The 20374-nt window shown below is 31.9% G+C and overlaps 2 protein-coding genes across 2 annotated transcripts in view; one reads left to right on the plus strand and one right to left on the minus strand.

Annotated features, from left to right (window-relative positions):
• The window catches only part of LOC114328456 (septin-1), a 32600-nt gene extending 19404 nt beyond the window's left edge, over nucleotides 1-13196 (minus strand). Inside the window, exons 1-3 of the mRNA XM_028277312.2 lie at nucleotides 13032-13196; nucleotides 3809-4001; nucleotides 1254-1512 (exon numbers count right to left, since the gene is read on the minus strand). Coding sequence (XP_028133113.1) covers nucleotides 1254-1512; nucleotides 3809-4001; nucleotides 13032-13055 — 476 coding nt within the window. The 5' untranslated portion in view covers nucleotides 13056-13196. The remainder of the gene's footprint in view (nucleotides 1-1253; nucleotides 1513-3808; nucleotides 4002-13031) is intronic.
• Nucleotides 13197-13899: 703 nt separating this feature from the next.
• On the plus strand, nucleotides 13900-17667 carry LOC114328455 (serine/threonine-protein kinase RIO2). Its single transcript, XM_028277311.2, has 2 exons — nucleotides 13900-15152; nucleotides 17336-17667. Exons 1-2 carry the CDS (start codon nucleotides 13982-13984, stop codon nucleotides 17575-17577), a joined length of 1413 nt encoding a protein of 470 aa, XP_028133112.2. The 5' UTR covers nucleotides 13900-13981; the 3' UTR covers nucleotides 17578-17667.
• Nucleotides 17668-20374: the final 2707 nt, after the last annotated feature.

Raw genomic sequence — 20374 nt, forward strand, 5'->3', positions numbered from 1 at the left:
AGGGAGTTGAACTTACTACGATTTTCATACAAAATTGGTTATAACTTTGTAAATACCCTGTATAACATTACAAACCTTTATATTTTTGTGAGTAAGAAGTTAACAGGATTTCGAATATAAAATAAAATATAGGGTGTTCCATTTAAAAAAACATAAGTTAGGTCTGCCACTGTGTTATCGAACACCCTGTAACATTCTAACTAATTTTGTAATGTGAAGCTCAAAGGTGGCTAAAATTTTTGTTATTAACTTTTATTGCTATCTATTACTATAGCGGAGCTATTGAGCTTTACCCTACTAATCAATCACCCTGTATGGTGAAACCTATGTATTAACAATAAGATGAAGTCAAGAATTTATAAAGCCAGTGTATGACCAATAATGACATATGCACCAGAAACAAGACCTGATACAGCCAAAACACAAAGACTACTGGAAACGGCAGAGATGAGAATACTGAGAAGAATTACAGGAAATACGCTAAGAGGTCGAAAGAGTAGTGAAGATATTAGAAGACAATGTAACATACAGTGTATAAACGAATAGACACTAAATAGAAAAAAGAATGGAATAACCACAAAAGCAGAATGGGGGAGACACATGTGGTCAAAATAGCAAGAGATAAATCACTAATCGGTATATAGAAGAAGTATCGGCCGACAGCGCAAAAGATAGAGTGGCAACCTTCCATAGAGGTATCAATCCGCCAATTAGTGTTGCCCAAATTCGGTTTTGGTCTTGTTCTTGTGTTTTCGCAAGACCAAAACCAAGACTGCCTAAATTTAGCAAGACCAAGACCAAGACTGACAGTGCAAGATTTGAGCAAGAACAAGACTAAGCCTGCGAGACTCTTGCGTCTTGCAGTTAGGACTGAGTGTCGCGTTGTTTTCAAATTCATCTTTTGGTCTCAATTAATTTAATTAAAATAAATTTTACACCCTGTATATAAATAGGTAATTATGTTACGTTTATATAACTAATAGAGAATTAAATAACCTTTCAAATGAGCAATCACACGACCCCTACTCTTATTTAAAAAAATCATCAATTACGTCATTACGCCCAGATGGATGTCATTACTGTTGATATATAAATATGCCAAAAAATCATAACTTAAAAATAAAAATCGACCTGTTTCGGAATTTCTTTCCAAAATCGGCCGTTCTCGAGAAAATGAATTTAGTCCAACTTAAACGTCCTCACTGTATAACTCGTTCTGTACAAAACAAATTTAAAAATATAAAGTAACTTACCCATGCCCAAAAGGTGAGATGAAGTAGAAGCAACAATGCACTCTGTTGTCCATTATGTTCTTTCGATTTAAACCGGATTCGTCTTTTAAAAATCGCTCAAATTGTTGGTTAATATAACCAATTATTTCGTCAAAAGAATCCCTATTGTCAATAGCATCTCCGTATCCAGGAGTATCGACTACAGTAAGTCTCAGTTTTACACCCCTTTCTTCTATCTCAACAGTGGAAGGTTCTAATCTCACAGTCTGTTTCATTTTTTCTGCAAATAATCATTTATCAAAGATATTATAGATTATCAATTTTTATATACAGTGGAACCCCGATAAGTCGGCCCCCGATAACCCGGAAGTCCGGCTAACCCGGACCGATTTTCATCAGACAAACATTTTGATTTTCAATATTTTGTATTTTTCAATTTAATTGTGGCTTATTTCCGATCAAAATAGTTAATTATCAGACAAACCTTTCAACAATAAAAATGTATGTAATATAATATTTGAGAGATAATGTGTACTTATGTGTGTAATTTGAACTATACGATATTAAAAATGACTCATAGCACACGCCGCAGAAACAACAGCCACCTGTCTATAGTATCTATTCCTTTTTATTTCAAACTTTCAGCATTGTTTAGGAAAGACTATTTAAAAAATTCTTTTATAAACAATGGTCTTTAGTATTGTGTGTCTTGTATTGTTCGCTTCCATTTGCTTACGTTTGGGTTTGGTGTTTTTTTAGTAATTTTAATGAGTAGGTACTGTGCATATTTATAAATATATTTCATGTTATTTCAATTCTAACGGAGTTTATCTGTAAGTATACCGTATTTTATTAATGTTTACCATATTCTCCGGCTATCTCGGATTTTCGATAACCCGGATCGGTCGCGGTCCCGATTAATCCGAGTTATCGAGGTTCCACTGTACATACACATCATCTCAAAAGATGCAATATCAAAACAAAAGAAAATAAAAAATATAAAAAATAAGAATAAGTATATTGAATAATACGAAAATAGATTGATATAAAACTAGCCTTTGATAGATGGCGTTACTTGATACCGAATTGCTCGCGGTTTTGACACTTGCCATTCATCACATGATGTTTGCCAAAATGTTAAGCCAAAAAACTATTAGTTTGGTTTTTTACAGCCGCCAGAAGCAAGCACTTTTGCGTTTTCAGAAAAATGGAAAAAATCGAGTATCGTTTGATGATTAAGTTCCTCCACAAAAAGGGGGAAAACGAATGTGCGAATCAAAGCTCACCTCAGCGAAGTATATGGTGAGGCTGCACCTTCGTTAGCAACAGTAAAATTTTGGAAAGCTGAATTTGTTTGTGTTCGTACGAGTGTTTTTGGTGATGAGCATCCCGGGCGGCCAAATGAAGTCACCACGCCGGAAATGATCAACAAAGGCCATGGCATGATTATGGCAGATCGTCGAATCAAGCTCCGCCAGTTAGTAGGGTCCATAAATATTTCCTACGAACGCGTGAATTTGGTGAATGATGGAAAAACTATACGCGCAATGGGTGCCGCGTTTGCTGACAATCGACCAAATGCGAAAACGTGTGACCGCTCCGGAGAAGCTTTTGGCAATGATGCTTCGCGATCTGAAGTATTTTGTTTGCCGATTTATCATCATTGATGAAACTTGGGGGCATTATTGCACACCAGAAACCAAAGAACAGTCGAAACAGTGGCGCAAACGCGGCGAAGGCCCGCTGAATAAATAAAAGTGCACATTCGGCGGCAAAATGATGGCGACTGTTTTCTGGGATGCGAAGGGTATCATCCACATCGACTACTTGGAAAAAAGAAAAACAATTAATGACGAGTACTACGCAGAATTATTGGATCGGTTCGATGCCCAATTTCGTTGAAAACGCCCCGGTTTGGCACGCAAAAAGTCTTATTTCATCAAGACAAAGCTGCGGCTCACCGATCGGCCGTTGTCATGGCAAAATTATACGAATTATGCTATGAATTGGTTGAACATCCACTGTATTCCCCAAATCTTGCCGCCAGCGTCTTTTCCTGTTTCCAAACCTAAAAAAATGGCTCGGACGACGCCGTTTCGCACCAAACGATGAAGTCGTCGCTGAAACTTCGGCCTACTTTGAAGAGCTCGAGCAAAAGTACTATTATTCAGGTGGGATAAAAAAAATTGGAACATCGTCTTACTAAGTGTATTGAACTAAAAGAGGGCTAATATAAGTTGAGAAATAAGTCGATTTAATCCCAAAAAACTTGTTTCTTCTATCAAAGGCTAGTTTTATATCAATCCACCCTCGTAATAATAAGCTAAAAATTATTCTAACTCTATGGAATCTCAACACTTCATACTTCATTGTATAATGAACATTTAACAAAAAGTTCTAACATAATGATTTCAGACAGGTTCAGACAGCTAAGATTTTCAATCAAATTCTGACCAGGAAAATAGCGATCTTGATGACATTTTAATAAAAACCAAATAAATGTGTTTGTACTTATAAGACTTAATCACTACTTTGTTTATCTGCTATTTTTTCAATCATACAATATTCCAACTTACCCACAGCATCTGGAATAAGTCTTTCTGGATATAAATCAGTCAAAAATAAAGAGGTAACTAAAGTAGACTTTCCGAGTCCACTCTCTCCAACTACCATTAAAGTAAACTCGAAACCTTTTTTCACAGACTTTCTGTGAACTTGATTTGGCAAATTCGCAAAACCAACATACCCTGGCGTTTCCAAACTTGAGAACTGCAAATCAAATAAAAACATTACAACCTTTTCAAAGAAGGTAGTAATATACTAAGAGCCGGTATAGGTGATATTTGCTAATCATTTTAGGCACCATAAGAGTCTATAACTTAAATAGTAGAACCTAAAAGAAAACGTATGAACACTGCCGTCAGCGTAATTTTAACCCACCACCCCTTCCCTCTTCTCCCGCCATCAAAAACTTTATTTTTCGTTTTTATTTTTTTTTTTTAAGTCGGATCCAATCAATTTTGATATTTAAAAAAATTCACCTGCATAGCTGAGGCTTTCACAAAACATGTCTATTTTTTAAATACCCGCAAATTGAAGGTTTGCCCCCTTCAAAAATCCGAAAAACTGTTTTTTTGGGGAGATATTGGTGATTTTCCCTCATTATAGAATTCAAAATATGTAGATCGAACCAATGTTTTTATAAGTTATGTGTGAATTGAAGGAACAGAGTCCTTTATAAGATTTAAAAATGGAAGAAACACGTTCAAACCCCCAAAAAACACCTAAAAAACAGTTTTTCGGATTTTTGGAGGTGGAGAACCATATGGAAAGATCTGAAAAAAAAATTAGGAATATAGTGTTTGATAAAATACACAAGACTAAAAAAGAAAGCTGTCCCTAAAAAGAGGGAATACGTTTTTTTCAAAAAAAAAAAAAAATTTTAAAATTTTTTTGTGGTTATGTATATACACTTAATCTACAGGTCTATAAAAAATAGACGTTTTGTAACAGCCTCAATTATGCATGTGAATTTTTTGAAATTTTAAAATTGATTGGATCATACCTAAAAAAATCAAAACAAAAAATGAAGTTTTTGATGGTGGGGGAAGGGGGTGGTGGGTTAAAATTATGATGCATCTTATTTTTTAATAAAATAGAACTTAAAAAAAAATGAAAAAAGTTTAACTCTGGGATTGAGAGAGAGTACCTTTCAATGTATTTATCCCATCCATAAGTGAAAAGTTTGATGCACCACTGTTGACGCATGTGCCACTAAAAAGTGATGGCACAGTGTTCATATGTTTTCTTTTAGGTTCTACTTTTAAGTTATACGCCCGATTTCACCAACGATACCTAAACAATTGCCTTATTAAGTAATTCTTATCGATAGGAACTTCCTAAGTCAGTACTTAAGAACAATAGCGTTTCACAACTAAAAGAACTGTTTATCTAGGAAATTCTTTCCAAGGTATTAATTCGGGTACGTTTGAACTATTTTTGATAAATAAAAAGAAGAATAAGATGACATTACCTTACTTTTTTGATTATTTGTCAAAATTGTTTGTTTGCTAAGTTGGTTTTATTCAGTTTTGTACCTAATGTTATAGTTATTTTATTTTATAGTTATTTGTGAATTCAGTTTGTTAAGTTTTGTATGTTATTTGTATATGTACAGTGAAATGGAGGAAAAGAAAAGAGTTGTAAATTTCACATATATGACGAAAAATTAAAGTTAGGTGAATTGTCATTAATGAAATAATTTTAAAATAAATACCATGTTTATTTCACAAAGTGCTTCTTTTATTATTAATTTTTAATGATAGACTTTTAGTAATATCATGAATGGGTTTTTGAACTGGGGTAGTAGGTAGACTACATAATTTTGACAATAGACCTGTAAAAAACTCCAAACGATTTTCTATATTTTCCAACACATATTATATTATTAATATAAAAGATAACACAAAATTACGACTAATATACCTAATATTACAGAATAACAGAAAAATTAAGGTAAGAAACAAATTATTGACAAACGTCACAAGTACATTAGTCAAAATTGTAAAAATATAACCTGACTGTCAACGATAAGTAATACCTAAAGTTTAGGGAGATCGAAAACCGTATCCTAACGTAAGGTAATGCTTAAGCGATTTAGGCAATTCTTATGGTATGGTGAAATCCGTTTTAGAGTTAGGAAGTACCTAAATCCACTTAGGTAATTCTTAAATATTTAGGTATCGTTGGTGAAATCGGGCAATAAACTCTTATATGGTGCCTAAAATGATAAGCAAATTTCACCTATACCGGCTCCTAGTCTATAATAGTATTGATAAGAATGTAAGAATAAAATCTGAAAACATAATTTTTAGATTTATAGGAATGTATAAAAATCCAAAGTTACAGTGGCATTTCTGTTATACAGGGTGTTTCATTGGGAAACGGAAATACTTTAATTGTGAATAGAGGTCATCGAGGCGGTTCTAGGTACATATATTACAGTTTTTGCCCTACCGACTTTTATAACCGAGTTACAGGGTGTTTTATCGATTTTGCCAATTTCTTTCCTAAGCCATAACTTTAGAACCACCCTGTATATTTTTTTGTTATTTGGTACACATGTGTCTCATCCAAAACCCAAACGACCTACTTACTAATCACAAAAAAAATCCAGGTCCGGATTAACAAAAAATTATAAAGTAATTGTGACCTTAAAACAACACCCTGTATATTGAAATTCTGAAAATCTGTTTGCATATTTGAAAAGAGCACAAAAAACTAAGTCTAATCGTTCGCTTTAATTTTTCGGCCAGACAATTTTATGACTTTAATTTTGAAATTATATTGAATTTTTTAAGAACTCTGACGTTAAAAAGCAGGTATTATTAACATTTAATTATAAATTATTAAAGCTATTAAATAAATACTCATTTTAAAATTAATCAATACTTATTTACCACATTGGAACGACCCAATATTATTAATCACAAGAAAAATCCAGGTCCGGATTAACAAAAAAACATAAAGTTATTGTGATCTTGAAATAACACCCTGTATATTGAAATTTTCAAAATTTGTTTGCACATTTGAAAAGACCACAAAAATCTGAGTGTATCGGTTTGCTTTAACTTTTTGTGAAGGAAATTTAATGACTTTAATTTTGAAATTAAATATATTGATACTTTTAAGAACACTGAAATTAAAAAGCAGATTTTTAAGGCACTTTTAACAATAAATTATTAAAGTTAATAAATAAATACCCATTTTAAAAATAATCACTACTTATTTACGACATTCGAACGACCCACTTACAAATCACAACAAAAATCCAGGTCCAGATTAACAAAACAATATAAAGTAATTGTAACCTTCAAACAACACCCTGTATATTGAAATTTTCAAAATCCGTTTGCACATAGGTATGAAAAGAGCACAAAAAACTAAGTTTAATCGTTCGTTTCAATTTTTTGGCCAGACAATTTAATGAATTTAATTTTGAAATTATGTCGAAATTTTTAAGAACTCTGGGAACTTATAATAAAAATTTCGATATAATTTCAAAAGCAATGTCATTAAATTGTCTGCACAAAAAATTAAAGCGGGACATTAAACTTAGTTTTTCGTGCTCTCTTGAGGTGTGCAAACGTATTTTAAAAGTTTCAATATACAGGGTGTTTTTTCAAGGTCACAATTACTTTGTATTTTGTTAATGTTGTTCTGAAGCTATTTCCTTGTGGCATTTTTATAATTACGTATTTTTTATGGGAAATAAGCCACAATTTTACTAAAAAATGAATTTATTAATGTTTCGAAGCCCAAATCGGGTTTCGTTGTCAAAATACAAAATACAACGAAACCCGATTTAGGCTTCGAAACGTTAATAAATTCATTTTTTAGTAAAATTGTGGCTTATTTCCCATAAAAAATACGTAATTGTATTTTGTTGTTAATACAGACCTGGATATTTCTTGTGATTAGTAAGTGAGTCCTTCTAACGCAGTAAATAATAACTGATTATTTTTAAAAATTGTATTTATTCATTAACTTGAATGATTTATTATTAAAAGTGCTTTAAAAACCTGCTTATTAATTTCAGGGTTCTTAAAAATTTGAATATAATTAATTTCAAAATTAAAGTTAATAAATTTTTGCACAAAAAAATTAAAGTGAACCGGTAAACTCGGATTTTTGTGGTCTTTTCAAATATGCAAACAAATTTTGAAAAGGTCAATATACAGGGTGTTGTTTCAAGGTCACAATTACTTTATGTTTTTTTGTTAATCCGGACCTGGATTTTTCTTGTGATTAATAATTGGGTCTTCCCAATTCATTTTAAAATGATTATTTATTCAATAACTTTAATAATTTATAATTATAAGTTAATAATACCTGCTTTTTAATGTTGAGTTCTTAAAAAATTCAATATAATTTCAAAATTAAAGTCAAAAAATTGTCTGGCCGAAAAATCTAAGTGAACCATTAGAATTAGTTTTTTGTTCTCTTTTCAAATATGCAAACAGATTTTCAAAATTTCAATATACAGGGTGTTGTTTTAAAGTCACAATTACTTTATAATTTTTTGTTAATCCGGACCTGGATTTTTCTTGTGATTAGTATGTCGGTCGTTTGGGTTTTGAATGAGACATATGTGTACCGAATATTAAAAAGTATACAAGGTGGTTCTAAAGTTATGGCTTTGGAAAGAAATGAGCAAAATCGATAAAACACCCTGTAACTCGGATATAAAAGTCAGTAGGGCAAAAAATTTAGTATATCTAGAACGGCCTCAGTGACCTCTATTCATCATTAAAGTATTTCCGTTTCTCAATGAAACACCCTGTATAAGTGCACATTACTTTAGCTCAAGAGAATAAGATTTTCCTTGGAACTGTCACAAATCCAGGTACCTGATTTTTTTTTCTTTAGTTATTATAGGCCTATATAAAGAAAACCTACACGTTTTCTGTATAGATTTCGGTGTCAACAGCTTACTATTTGAGGTAAAATTACAAAACTTTACCTTTTAAAACATAAAACGCTTTAAATTGGGGATTACTAAAAGTTTTAAAATTAATTTGTTGCTTCTAAAACTGCAGAATGTGGCAAAATCTTAAATTTTTTATACCTATTGTAAAAATCAACCTAGATATTTATTGTTGCGCCCAAAGTTGAGTACTGTGGTCCTTAATAAACTCTCAAAATTTCAGACCAATCCATTAATTCGCTTAAGTTATTTTATTTGTTTACCCCAGAGACCTTTTTTTGCAATAACATTAGTCAGAAAACATGAAGATCAGTAATTCTACCCAAACGAAATTTTAAGAGATAAACTATCAATATGTATAAAAAAAGTGTAAAAACATTTTTTACAATGCAAAACCCTTCTGCAAAATTATGGTTACTTTTGATTTATAAACAAATACAATAACTTTTAAAGCATTGCTCATTGATAAAATCAATTTTCATATTCGAAAAGCTCATAATTTAACACGAATTTGAAAGAAATAAAAAGTTATTCTGGGACATTTAGATAAAAAGTATGAATTATTAATTTTTTTAACCTTTTTTGATACATGTTGATAGTTTATATGAGTAACTTTCATTTTATATGAGTAAAATTACTGTATCTTCATTATTTTATGACTTATGTTATTGCTAAAATAAGGTCCCTTGGATAAACAAACAGAAAAACTTTTAAACCAAATTGATGGATCGACCTGAAATTTTGAGGAACACAATAGTCAATTTGGGCACAGTAACAAATATCTACATTGATTTTTACAATAGTTACAAACAAGTAAAGATTTTGCAGTTTTAGAAACAATAAATTAATTTTAAAACTCTTAATAATTGAAATTTTAAAGCTTATTTAGGGCCGGTTTTTCAGTGCTGGGTTAACCCAGATTTTTCGGTCACCGAAATTTTTATGGTTAATCAGTTTTTCAGTACAGTGGAACCTCGATAACTCGGATTAATCGGGACCGCGGCCGATCCGGGTTATCGAAAATCCGGGTTAGCCGGAGAATATAGTAAAAATTAATAAATAACCTCCATTACAATTACAAAAACATGAAACACATATGCACAGTACACATCTAAATTACGTATAGTTGTATAGAGTGTAGAGTTTTGTTCATTTCTTGGTAAAAAACTCAGTCATACTGTAGAGATGTACCGACACCATAATATGGTAGGTCTGGATCCTGCGTACAAAAAAAAATTGATAAATAGCAAGCTGAAAATTTGTTATTAGCTTAAGGGTGTCTAGTCGGACAAACATTAATATATGGGAACACTGGAACAGGGGAAGCTTTAACTGTGGAACAGGTTAAAAATTTGGAACGGTCAGACCACGAAAACGGCACATGTATTTTTTCCGACAGAACAGACTTAAACTCTCCGAACAGAGATTAAACTCTCATGCAAAAATCAGACTGCTATTTATCACCAAATTGGCGTTTTAATGAGTGGAACATGTAGAATATGTCAAATGACAGGAATTATGACAGGTGATAAATAGCAGTCTGATTTTTGCATGAGAGTTTAATCTCTGTTCGGAGAGTTTAAGTCTGTTCTGTCGGACAAAACAAATGTGCCATTTTCGTGTTCTGACCGTTCCAAATTTTTGACCTGTTCCACAATTAAAACTGCCCCTGTTCCAGTGTTCTCATATATCAAAGTTTATCCGACTAGACACCCTTAAGCTATTAATAAATTTTTAGCTTGCTATTAATCAACTTTTTTTTCATACGCGGGATCCAGACCTATGGTAGCATAATATCATATTATGATGCTGCAATAAATTTATTTTAAAGATTCGTCTTTATCAATCCTACTTAATGTTTCTAGTTTCTTTTCCATTGTCACTGCAACATTTTTACGTTTTGTTACCATTACGTAGACAAAGCAAACACAATCTGAAGCACGATTACATTACAGAACGGAAGTGATTAATAGGCTGTACTACACACAATACAAGAATTTTTAAATAGTCACGTCTTTTTTAAACAATGCTAAGACAGTTTGACATAAATAAAGAAAAAGGAATACAGACAGGTGTCTGTTCTTTCCGATAAGCTGAGACGGTCGCTCTGGCTGCCGCCGTGTGCATGAATCATTTTTATTATTGTACTTATGTGTTCAAATTACACAAATACACATTATCTCTGAAATATTATTTGGCCTACATACATTTTTATTTGATAAAATTGTTAAATTGTTTATTTGTTAAATTTTTGTCTGATGAAAATCGGTCCGGGTTAGCCGGACTTCCGGGTTATCGGGGGCCGACTTATCGGGGTTCCACTGTACTAGGTTATCGCTTAAACCCGTTTAAGTTGACCAAGATTTTAACCGATACTCGCTATCATAGGTGGTTTAACTCCGAATTTTCCGACAGACGTTTATCTATATTTGCTGACAGAAGAGGTTAGTTAAATTATGACATTTTGTGTTATCGCGGGAAATATTGTATTATGTATTATTATATTCTTGATTATATCTTCATCAGATGAATAATCGGAACTTGAATGCATTAATCATTTTTGTAATGTTATGTTATTTGTTATTTATAAAATAGATTATGAATTTCTATTTTGTTTATTTTTGTGTCAAAAACCTATAGAATTGCACATCTTGGTTTAAAGCACTGAAAAACGATATATGGGTTAAAATATTGGTTAAAATTTAAACTAGGTTAGCTAACCAAAATTTTAACCGCTCACTGAAAAACCGGGCCTTAATGTTCTAAAAAAGATAAAGTTTTGTAATTTTAACCCTTGACTACTGATGTGGATGTTTTAGGATGTAGACTCTGACATGTGGTATGTCATACCATTGCCTATGCTCCTTTGTTTTCAATATGAATGTATCTTACAGTCGGAAAAATGAAAGAGTACCCATAACCGAACATATAAAACATGCTGTATTTTCCTGTCACCGTGTCACAAAGAAAATTGCCCAGCGCAAATACATGTAATAATAATTATTACATATACTTGCGCTGGCCAATTTTTTGTGTGACACGGTGACAGGAAAATACTGCGTGTTTTATATGTTTGTTCATGGGTATTCTTTCATTTTTCCTACTGTATATCACTGTATTTTTTTTTCTACATCAACATCAAACACGGAATGATTCTTCAAACTGCTATAGAATAAAATACTGTTCCAAATAATATAAACTTTATTTTTTCAAGAAAACTATGAAGCCATGCATAATATTAAAGAATGATGGGAGATTCTCACAAAATCCATTATAAAATGATGTTGAAAGCACTTGAAAGTAGGACAACTGGATGAACTTGCCACCATACTAATAGTGAAAAAATACTGAATGGAGCTTTTACTATAGAAACGTAAACATTGGCATGCGGTACATGATACCACAAGAAAACTTACATCAACATAGCTCAAAGATTAAACCATACTAAAACTGCAGCAGTTGCGAGCAGGTATAATTATACACCACTTGAAGGTACACAGATGGTGTTCTAGGAATCTTTTAGAAAACAAGTTTTACAACAGAATATACTTTCGGTGCGGCTACCTCATGTCAGCAGTGAAGGATAACTAAAATATTATTACACTTTTGGTAAACAAAAAATGGAAAAAATGTCATTTTTTACACTACATTATTAATAACGAACAAAAGATGCTGAAATCTCTGCAGAGAACGTACTTATAGGTATCCATTATATAGGACTATAACAACTAAAAAAATTTAAATACTTGTACCTGGGAAAATTTTTTAAATATAGCCTAATAAATAAAAGTCATTTTAAAGCTATTTGGGAGCAAGGAAAAAATTCAAGAATTTGTCTATAATTTTGTTGTTTTTTCTTATTTTTTGTCCCAAGAGGTACCGGTACGGCATACCGTCACAAAAACAGCACTGTCTGTAGATGTCACAGTCCACAATAAGGGTATTTTTTTGCTTATTTTTATTTCTCTGATAAACTTCCTCTACTTTTTAAATACTAAAGAATTGAATACATCATTTATTAGTTCTGGTCAGTGGTTTACTTATAATAATAAATCTCTTTGTGTGTTTCAATGTTGTGTTTGAACTTGTTCTCATTTTTTAAATTCCGTTATTTGATTCCAATTCCAGGTTTGGTACATATTTCTAATAATAGAGGAGCATAAATAAAGACGGTCCTTAAAAGGACATTATGTCTATTCATTGAATAATTCACAAAAACATTCTCTGAATACATTGTTAAATTTTAGAAGCAAAAGTAAACAAATAAAAAAAGATAAGTTTCCTTTGTATAAAAACAAACCATTCTCACGTACGTTTTTCACTGATTCACTGGACATTTTAAAATCACCACAATGTTACAATTTAAACTAAACTATTTATTATTTATTTTGAGTGTATTTGGCAAAAATAAGTGTTATACAGAACAGTCAACAACTGACGTTTATGCTTTTACAGCCATTTTTAAACTGGTATGAATGCTGGAATCTGATTGGCGAGAAAAGTTTGACAATGGAGGGGTGTGGTTGCTATGAGTCATTATTTGACCTAAAATTAAAATCCCCAAATTTAAATTTGGTTTTGATTATAAAGGCGGTAATTTTAGTATCGCAAAAAATAACATATATTTTTTGTAGGTTGAATATGTATTTTATTTGCCAATGCTAGCATACAACCTTTAACTTAATTACATTATTCATGACCATAAATATTTACAAATCGGCCCTCTAATTGACACCTTGACAGCATTGCCATGACTATACGCTGGCAACGTGGCAACGCTGTTAAGCTGTCAAATAGATGGCCGATGTATAACTAGAATAATAAATGGCCAAATTGCATAAAGCAAGGCCAATAACCAAGCAAGCAAGCAACTAGAATAATTTATAATATAAATGATAATATAATATAAATGATAATATAATATATATGATAATATAATATATATGATAATATAATATTAATGATGTTATAATATAAATGATGATACTATAAATGATTTATAATATAACGTGAACTCACATTCCAGAACGCATAATATTAGAAACAAACAGATATTTCTATATGCCCTCTATTCACTGTTGCCAAGTTTCAGTCTTGTGTTACGTGGGCTAGAAAACACCCGATGAACTACTGTCTACACAGATATAAAAAAGAAGAGCACGTGTTACACAGAATGACATGTGCCATTTTAGTGTCACTGTCAAATCTAACCTCATCATTTGTTGTGATTTGTGATTTCATTTCAGATTACAATAACTCAAAAATGGGTAAACTAAACGTTTCTATTATGAGATACCTCACTCCTGAAGATTTTAGAGTTTTGATAGCTATCGAGATGGGTATGAAAAACCATGAATTAGTTCCAGCTGCCATGGCAGCTTCAATTGCAAATCTGCAACATGGAGGAGTGAATAAAATCCTTAGAGAACTCTGTAAACATCGCCTTTTAAGTTATGAAAGAGGAAAACGATACGATGGTTATAGACTCACAAACACAGGTTATGATTATTTAGCACTCCATTCGCTCACAAAGCGAAATGTTGTTGCCTCCTTCGGAAATCAGATTGGTGTTGGTAAAGAGAGTAATATATACACAGTGGCGGATACCGAAGGAGAACAATTATGTCTTAAGTTACACAGGTTAGGAAGAATCTGTTTCCGAAAAGTAACTGAAAAACGAGATTACCACAAGCATAGAAAATCTGCATCGTGGTTGTATTTGTCGAGAATTTCAGCTACAAAAGAATTTGCATATTTAAAAGCCTTATATGAACGAAAATTTCCAGTGCCAAAACCTATTGATTTTAACAGACATTGTGTTGTTATGGAACTTATTAATGGGACATTATTGAATCATGTGCAAGAAGTCGAAAATATTGATTCACTATATGACGATCTAATGAACCTTATTATACGATTTGCAGATTCGGGTGTAATACACGGAGATTTTAATGAATTTAATATAATTTTAAATGCAGAAGAGAAACCTATTATAATAGATTTTCCACAAATGATTTCCACTGAACATCCAAATGCTGAATATTTCTTTAACAGAGACGTTAACTGCGTCAAAGATTTTTTTAAAAAACGCTTTGGCTATGAAAGCGAGCTCTACCCACAATTTTCAGATATCAACAGGGAGGATAATTTGGATGCAGAAGTAGCATGTTCTGGATTTACTAAAGAAATGGCAAAACATATTAATAAAGAATTTGGCTATGAAGACTCTAATGATAGTAGCGAGGAAGAGGTTGAAGGGGAAACAGAAAATGAAAATGTACCAGAGAGAGATGATTTCTTTGATGCGTCTGACAAGTTAGAAGATAAAGATAGTGTACAAGATTTGGGATCAAAATCCAACAGTTCAACAATAAATTACATATTTGATCAACTAAAGCTGAAGAGTAAATTTGATGATACAGCACAAAAAATAGGTAATTATTTTTAATGTATCATCTAATAATCTTCTTTTTGTGCTTTCTCTATAAGCAGTTCTGCTGGTTTATTGATATCTCTGTTGTAGGTTGTCATTCCATCTTTCGAGTGGTCGTCAGATACTTCTTTTGTTAATTGGTGATTTATGTCTTGTATTTTGACACACGGACCTCCACCATTCTGCCTATGTTGTTATTCCATTCTTTAATTTCTATTCAGTGTTCATTCTTATACACTGTATGTTACATTTTCTTGTACTGTCTACCTCCTCTTTTGATCTCGCAGCATATTTCCTTTATTTGAATGTCTTTATGGCACTCAAAAGTGTATGAAGTGTGCTTTAAAACACACCATTTTAAAACTCTTACTTAAAAAATTTTCCAGACCCCCCAATATCTCCTCCCCCCCAAATTCATATCCCCCCACCCGAAAATCGTTCGTAGATTTAAATTTACCCTTGCTGCAGACAGTAGTCATCTTGGGTTATCAATATTATGTCATCTGCACAACAGAGTATCTTTACTTTTTTGTTTCCCATTCTGTATCATCTTCCTTTGTTGAGACTTTTGATGATTTCATCTATGACTAAATTAAAGAGCTTAAGTCTTATTTCACTGGGTATGTATATATCGGTTCTGTATGATGTTGTTGTTTCTGTAGATGTTTTCAATAGTTTTTGTGATATCTAGGGGCACTTCTCTATTACACAGAACATGGATTACATCTTTGAGTCTTACTCTATCAAATGCTTTCTGCGTCAATGAGACACAGAAATGCTGGTCTATTATACTCTAGTGATTTCCCAGTAATTTGATTTATGACGAATATTTCATCTGTACACAATCTTTAGGTATGAAAACCCTATTGTTCATCTGCTAAACTTATCCTCTGTTTCATTAGTTCTTGTAAAATTTTAGTTGTACGTAAGTTATAATGTATGGCTGTTTTTTATCTACTTTATCATCTAATAATAAAAGAGTAAATAATAATAACAAAAGATTAGTAAATACCTTTTATTTATTATTGCTTTAACCTTTTTTTCATGTACCTATGTGTACCTGTTTTGATTGCCTTTAAACTTAACAACTCATCACCATCATTAATAGCTGTTTTGAGTTCATTGCTGAACGTAGTCCCCCTGTAAATAATTTCAGTACATTCGATCTTAACCATCTGGAATCCAGTTGTGCTGGATGCGCTCAATGTCCTCTGACTATCTTGTTTGAGGATGTCTTTAACACTGTGCATTCTAGCACTGTGTCTAGGTCTGCATTCTAAAATTTTCTTGTCATTAACTATTTATGTGGGAAATAAGCCACAATTAAATTGAAAAAAATAATTTTATTAACGTTGTGATGCCCAAATCGGGTGTTGTTGTCAAAATACAAAATACTACTAATTAAACAAAAATGTTGTTGCTAAGTAAAATATTCTTCTAATAATTTATTTAATGTGACTCATTTATATTGGCAATTCAGTCTTAGTAGAAGACTTTAAAATGATATTGCCAATATTTATGAGTTGCGTTCCTGGGACGACTTTACTGACAGATAGTTCATTCGATTACATGAAATCAACCCCAACTCAAAAATATCCGTCACAAAAAATCATAACATGTGATCTGTCTTTAAAAAGACAACCAAATGCAACGATTATTAATTATTAACAACAATTATTATTAACAACCAAATTCTCGCGTTAGAGATTCCATAGTAAAACCTCGTGATACTATCCCGTACTCATAAGTATTTGGTTTTACATTTAATTTACGCTCAAGAAACTAATACCAAATTCTGACTTTAATATGTTTAAATTATATAATAATAAATATATATTAATAAATAATAATAATAATCAATAAATATACAATAAGTAATACTAAAATATAAAATATGTACTAACTCGATATGTTATTGACTTACTAATCGTGGTATTTTCTTTCTATTGACTTCCTCTTTCAATATGGGTAACCACATCCTACTGCATTCTACCAAGGAATTTGCGACACAATTGGTTTCATTTAGCATAATTAGATAATATTTCTTGTCATTCCTCCATATCTGACTCTGGTAACATGGTCTGCCAATTTAATTATCAGTATTCAGCTTATCGACATTTACAAAAATATAAGAATATAATTTTAATGTGAGTAACATTTTTCTCATTTTTATTAATTTTTTAGAAGATATTCAACTGGATTCAGATGACTCGTCAGATCACTTTGACTCTAGGAGCATGCTCTCAACTACATCTACTATACCTCCAGAAGAAATTAAAAATCGTCTTAAAAAACAATTGCTGATCAAAGAAAAAAGACAACAAAGAAAGAAATGTGTAGCTAAAGGCGAAAGTAGTGCAGTGACAAGAAGCAGAAGAGAAAATTCCAATACTATAAAACAATCTCAAGGGATTTGGTGTGATTAGTTTATTTAGTTTAGTAATGAAGTCTATTTGATAATATCTACCCATGTTTTGATAATCTGGAATACCATAAAAAAAATCTATATTATAAAATTTGAGTTTTTTTATAATTTCTTCTTCTTCTTCTTGTATAGACGTGACTTTGTCTTCCCTCTGATCATCTTTCTATTTAGGAACCGTCTCTCGCTGTCCTTACTACTCTATTTGTTGTTGTTCGGCTTATGTGGTCATTCCATTCTACTCTTCTGTTTCTTACCCAGTTATTAATGTTGTTCACCTTGAATCTCCATCGTATATCTGTACTTCTAGCTCTGCTCCATAGTGTCTTACCATCGATTTTTCAAAGGGTTTTCATCTCTGCTGTTTCTAGCAATTGTCCTCTCTGTGTTAGGTTGTATTTCTGCTGTGTATGTCAATCTTTCCGTAGCTAGATAGTGTGATGGTTAGTTAATTTGTATTCAATGTTTATTCAAACCACAATTTATTATGCTTCTGTTGGAGAATTTAGCAGGTTAGTCAATTTTAAAAAATAATGTTTTTCGGCCAGAGCAGACATTATTTATTTTTTGGATCATTTGGAAGGAAAAATGTCTTGTAATTTTTCCTTAAATTTCTTTCAAGGCTCAAAAACACGAGTAAAAGATATTATTTTTGAAATCACAAAGTACCTACATTAAAGTTCAAATAATTGTATGTTATCAGTTCCCGATAAGTAATTTGGGCTTATTTCATATTGTTTTTTAGTTGTTAATGCAGCCTGATCCCCCGTCCTCTCTTAAGCGCTTCATTAACAATTAAAAAACAATTTTTTAGAATTAAACATGCCAAAAATTCTTCAGAGGAGCTAATAGAAGAAGGTTTAAACTTGAATTTAGATTATTCGTAATTACAAAAATACCATTTTTTTACTTTTGTTTTTGAGCCTTGAAAATCGTAATTTTTCTTTTTTTTTCGGTTATAAATTGTTTATAACTCGCAAATAAAAAAACTTTAGAGAAAAATTACAAGACCTCTTTTGTTCCCAATGATCCAATGAACCTAAAATAATGTCTGTCCGGGCCGAAAAAATTGATTTTTATAATTTAACATTTTTTTTAATAAATGTAGCAATAACTCTGAAATACGGGCAGGTATATAGAATATGACATAAAAAATAATCGACATTTTTTAAGAAGGACTTCAAAACGCAAAAACTATACAGGGTGTTCTCTTTGAAATAAGAAATTCATTAGATTTACAGAAAAATCGAAGATCTGACAACAATGTAAATACCACTATAATAGCAGCATTAGAAGACTCTTACTCACCAAAATCTATAAAAATCGTGCAAGGAGCAGATGCATCAACAGACCACACACTAGTACGAGCAAAACTGAAAATCAGACTAACTGCCAAAAAGAAGCACAAGGATAACAATAGGATCAGATACAACACGCAATGGCTTGACAATGAAGAAACAAGAAAAAGATACCAGGATGAATTCGACAACAATATAGGAAGAAAAGAAGTAGTTAACGAAAATATCGAAGAATCCTGGACAAACTTAAAAACAGCTATCAAAGATACAGCCCAGTACGTCCTTGGCAAAAAACTCAGGAACAATAAACCATGGATTTCAAAGGATACTTGGGACAAGATTGTACAAAGAAGAGAAATTAAACAGAAAATATTAAGAACAAAGGAAGATAGAAAAAACGAACTAAAAGAGGAATACAAGAGAAAAGACATTGAAGTCAAGAAGAGTTCAAGAAAAGACAAAAGAACATACTACGATAATTTAGCAACAAAAGCCGAACAAGCTGCAGCAACTAATGATATGAGGAAACTTTATGAAAACACAAAGAAGCTCGCCAGGAAATGGACACCACATAACACACATATTAGAGATAAAGATAATCAAATACTAACAGTAGAAAAAGATATAGCAAGACGATGGATGGAGTATTTCACTGACTTGTTTAACCACAATGTGAATTCATTAGAAAATATTGAGAAAGAAGAAAACCCGGAACCGTTAGATATTGATGTCTCCAACTTCAGCCGAGAGAAAATAACAGAGAGTATAAAACAACTCAAAAAGGGAAAGGCAGCAGGTCCAGATGATATTGTAGGTGAGCTGTGTAAAGTAAACACTGAAAAAATGATACATTTACTGTATAAACTATTTGAAAATATATGGAGTCAAGAGAAAATTCCCAAAGAATGGACAGAAAGCATTATAATCACTATCCCGAAAAAAGGTGACACCTCAAAGTGCGAGAACTGGAGACCTATAACGCTCTTATGTGTTGCGAGCAAAATAATGATCCGTATCATGCTTAACCTTTCCGGAACCGTGCTATAAAAACTTACGCTGCAGGCCGTGCGGGCAACTATGTTACCCCACTAAAATACTTTAATAATTCATTTAAATTTTACATTATTGTTTGGAAAGTGATACAGTAAAGCACTAGTCACTGAAATAATTTGTTTTTATTATTAAAAAGATTTACATTTTTTGAAGTTATACTTCTTTACGCGCGATGAGGGTGAATTTTTATATGTTAAAACCAGGCGCATACGCATCACCCAGGCGCATACGCGCATTATAACTTTGTTCTGATTGGATGTTCAAATGACATGTCAAAAATTATCCAATATGGCAGCTGTAGGACAGCTGTGGTTTGGAGGAAAAGGTAAAGGTAAACAAATGTATAATATATTAGTTTTATTATTGTGAGGACAGAAACAAAACAGTTTATAATATTGTAGTGACTTTTAAATAGTTTTTAAAAGCAACAGGTACGTAATAATTGTTAAT

This window comes from Diabrotica virgifera, chromosome 7 (assembly GCF_917563875.1).
Source record: "Diabrotica virgifera virgifera chromosome 7, PGI_DIABVI_V3a".
In the NCBI taxonomy this organism is placed as follows: Eukaryota; Metazoa; Arthropoda; class Insecta; order Coleoptera; family Chrysomelidae; genus Diabrotica; species Diabrotica virgifera.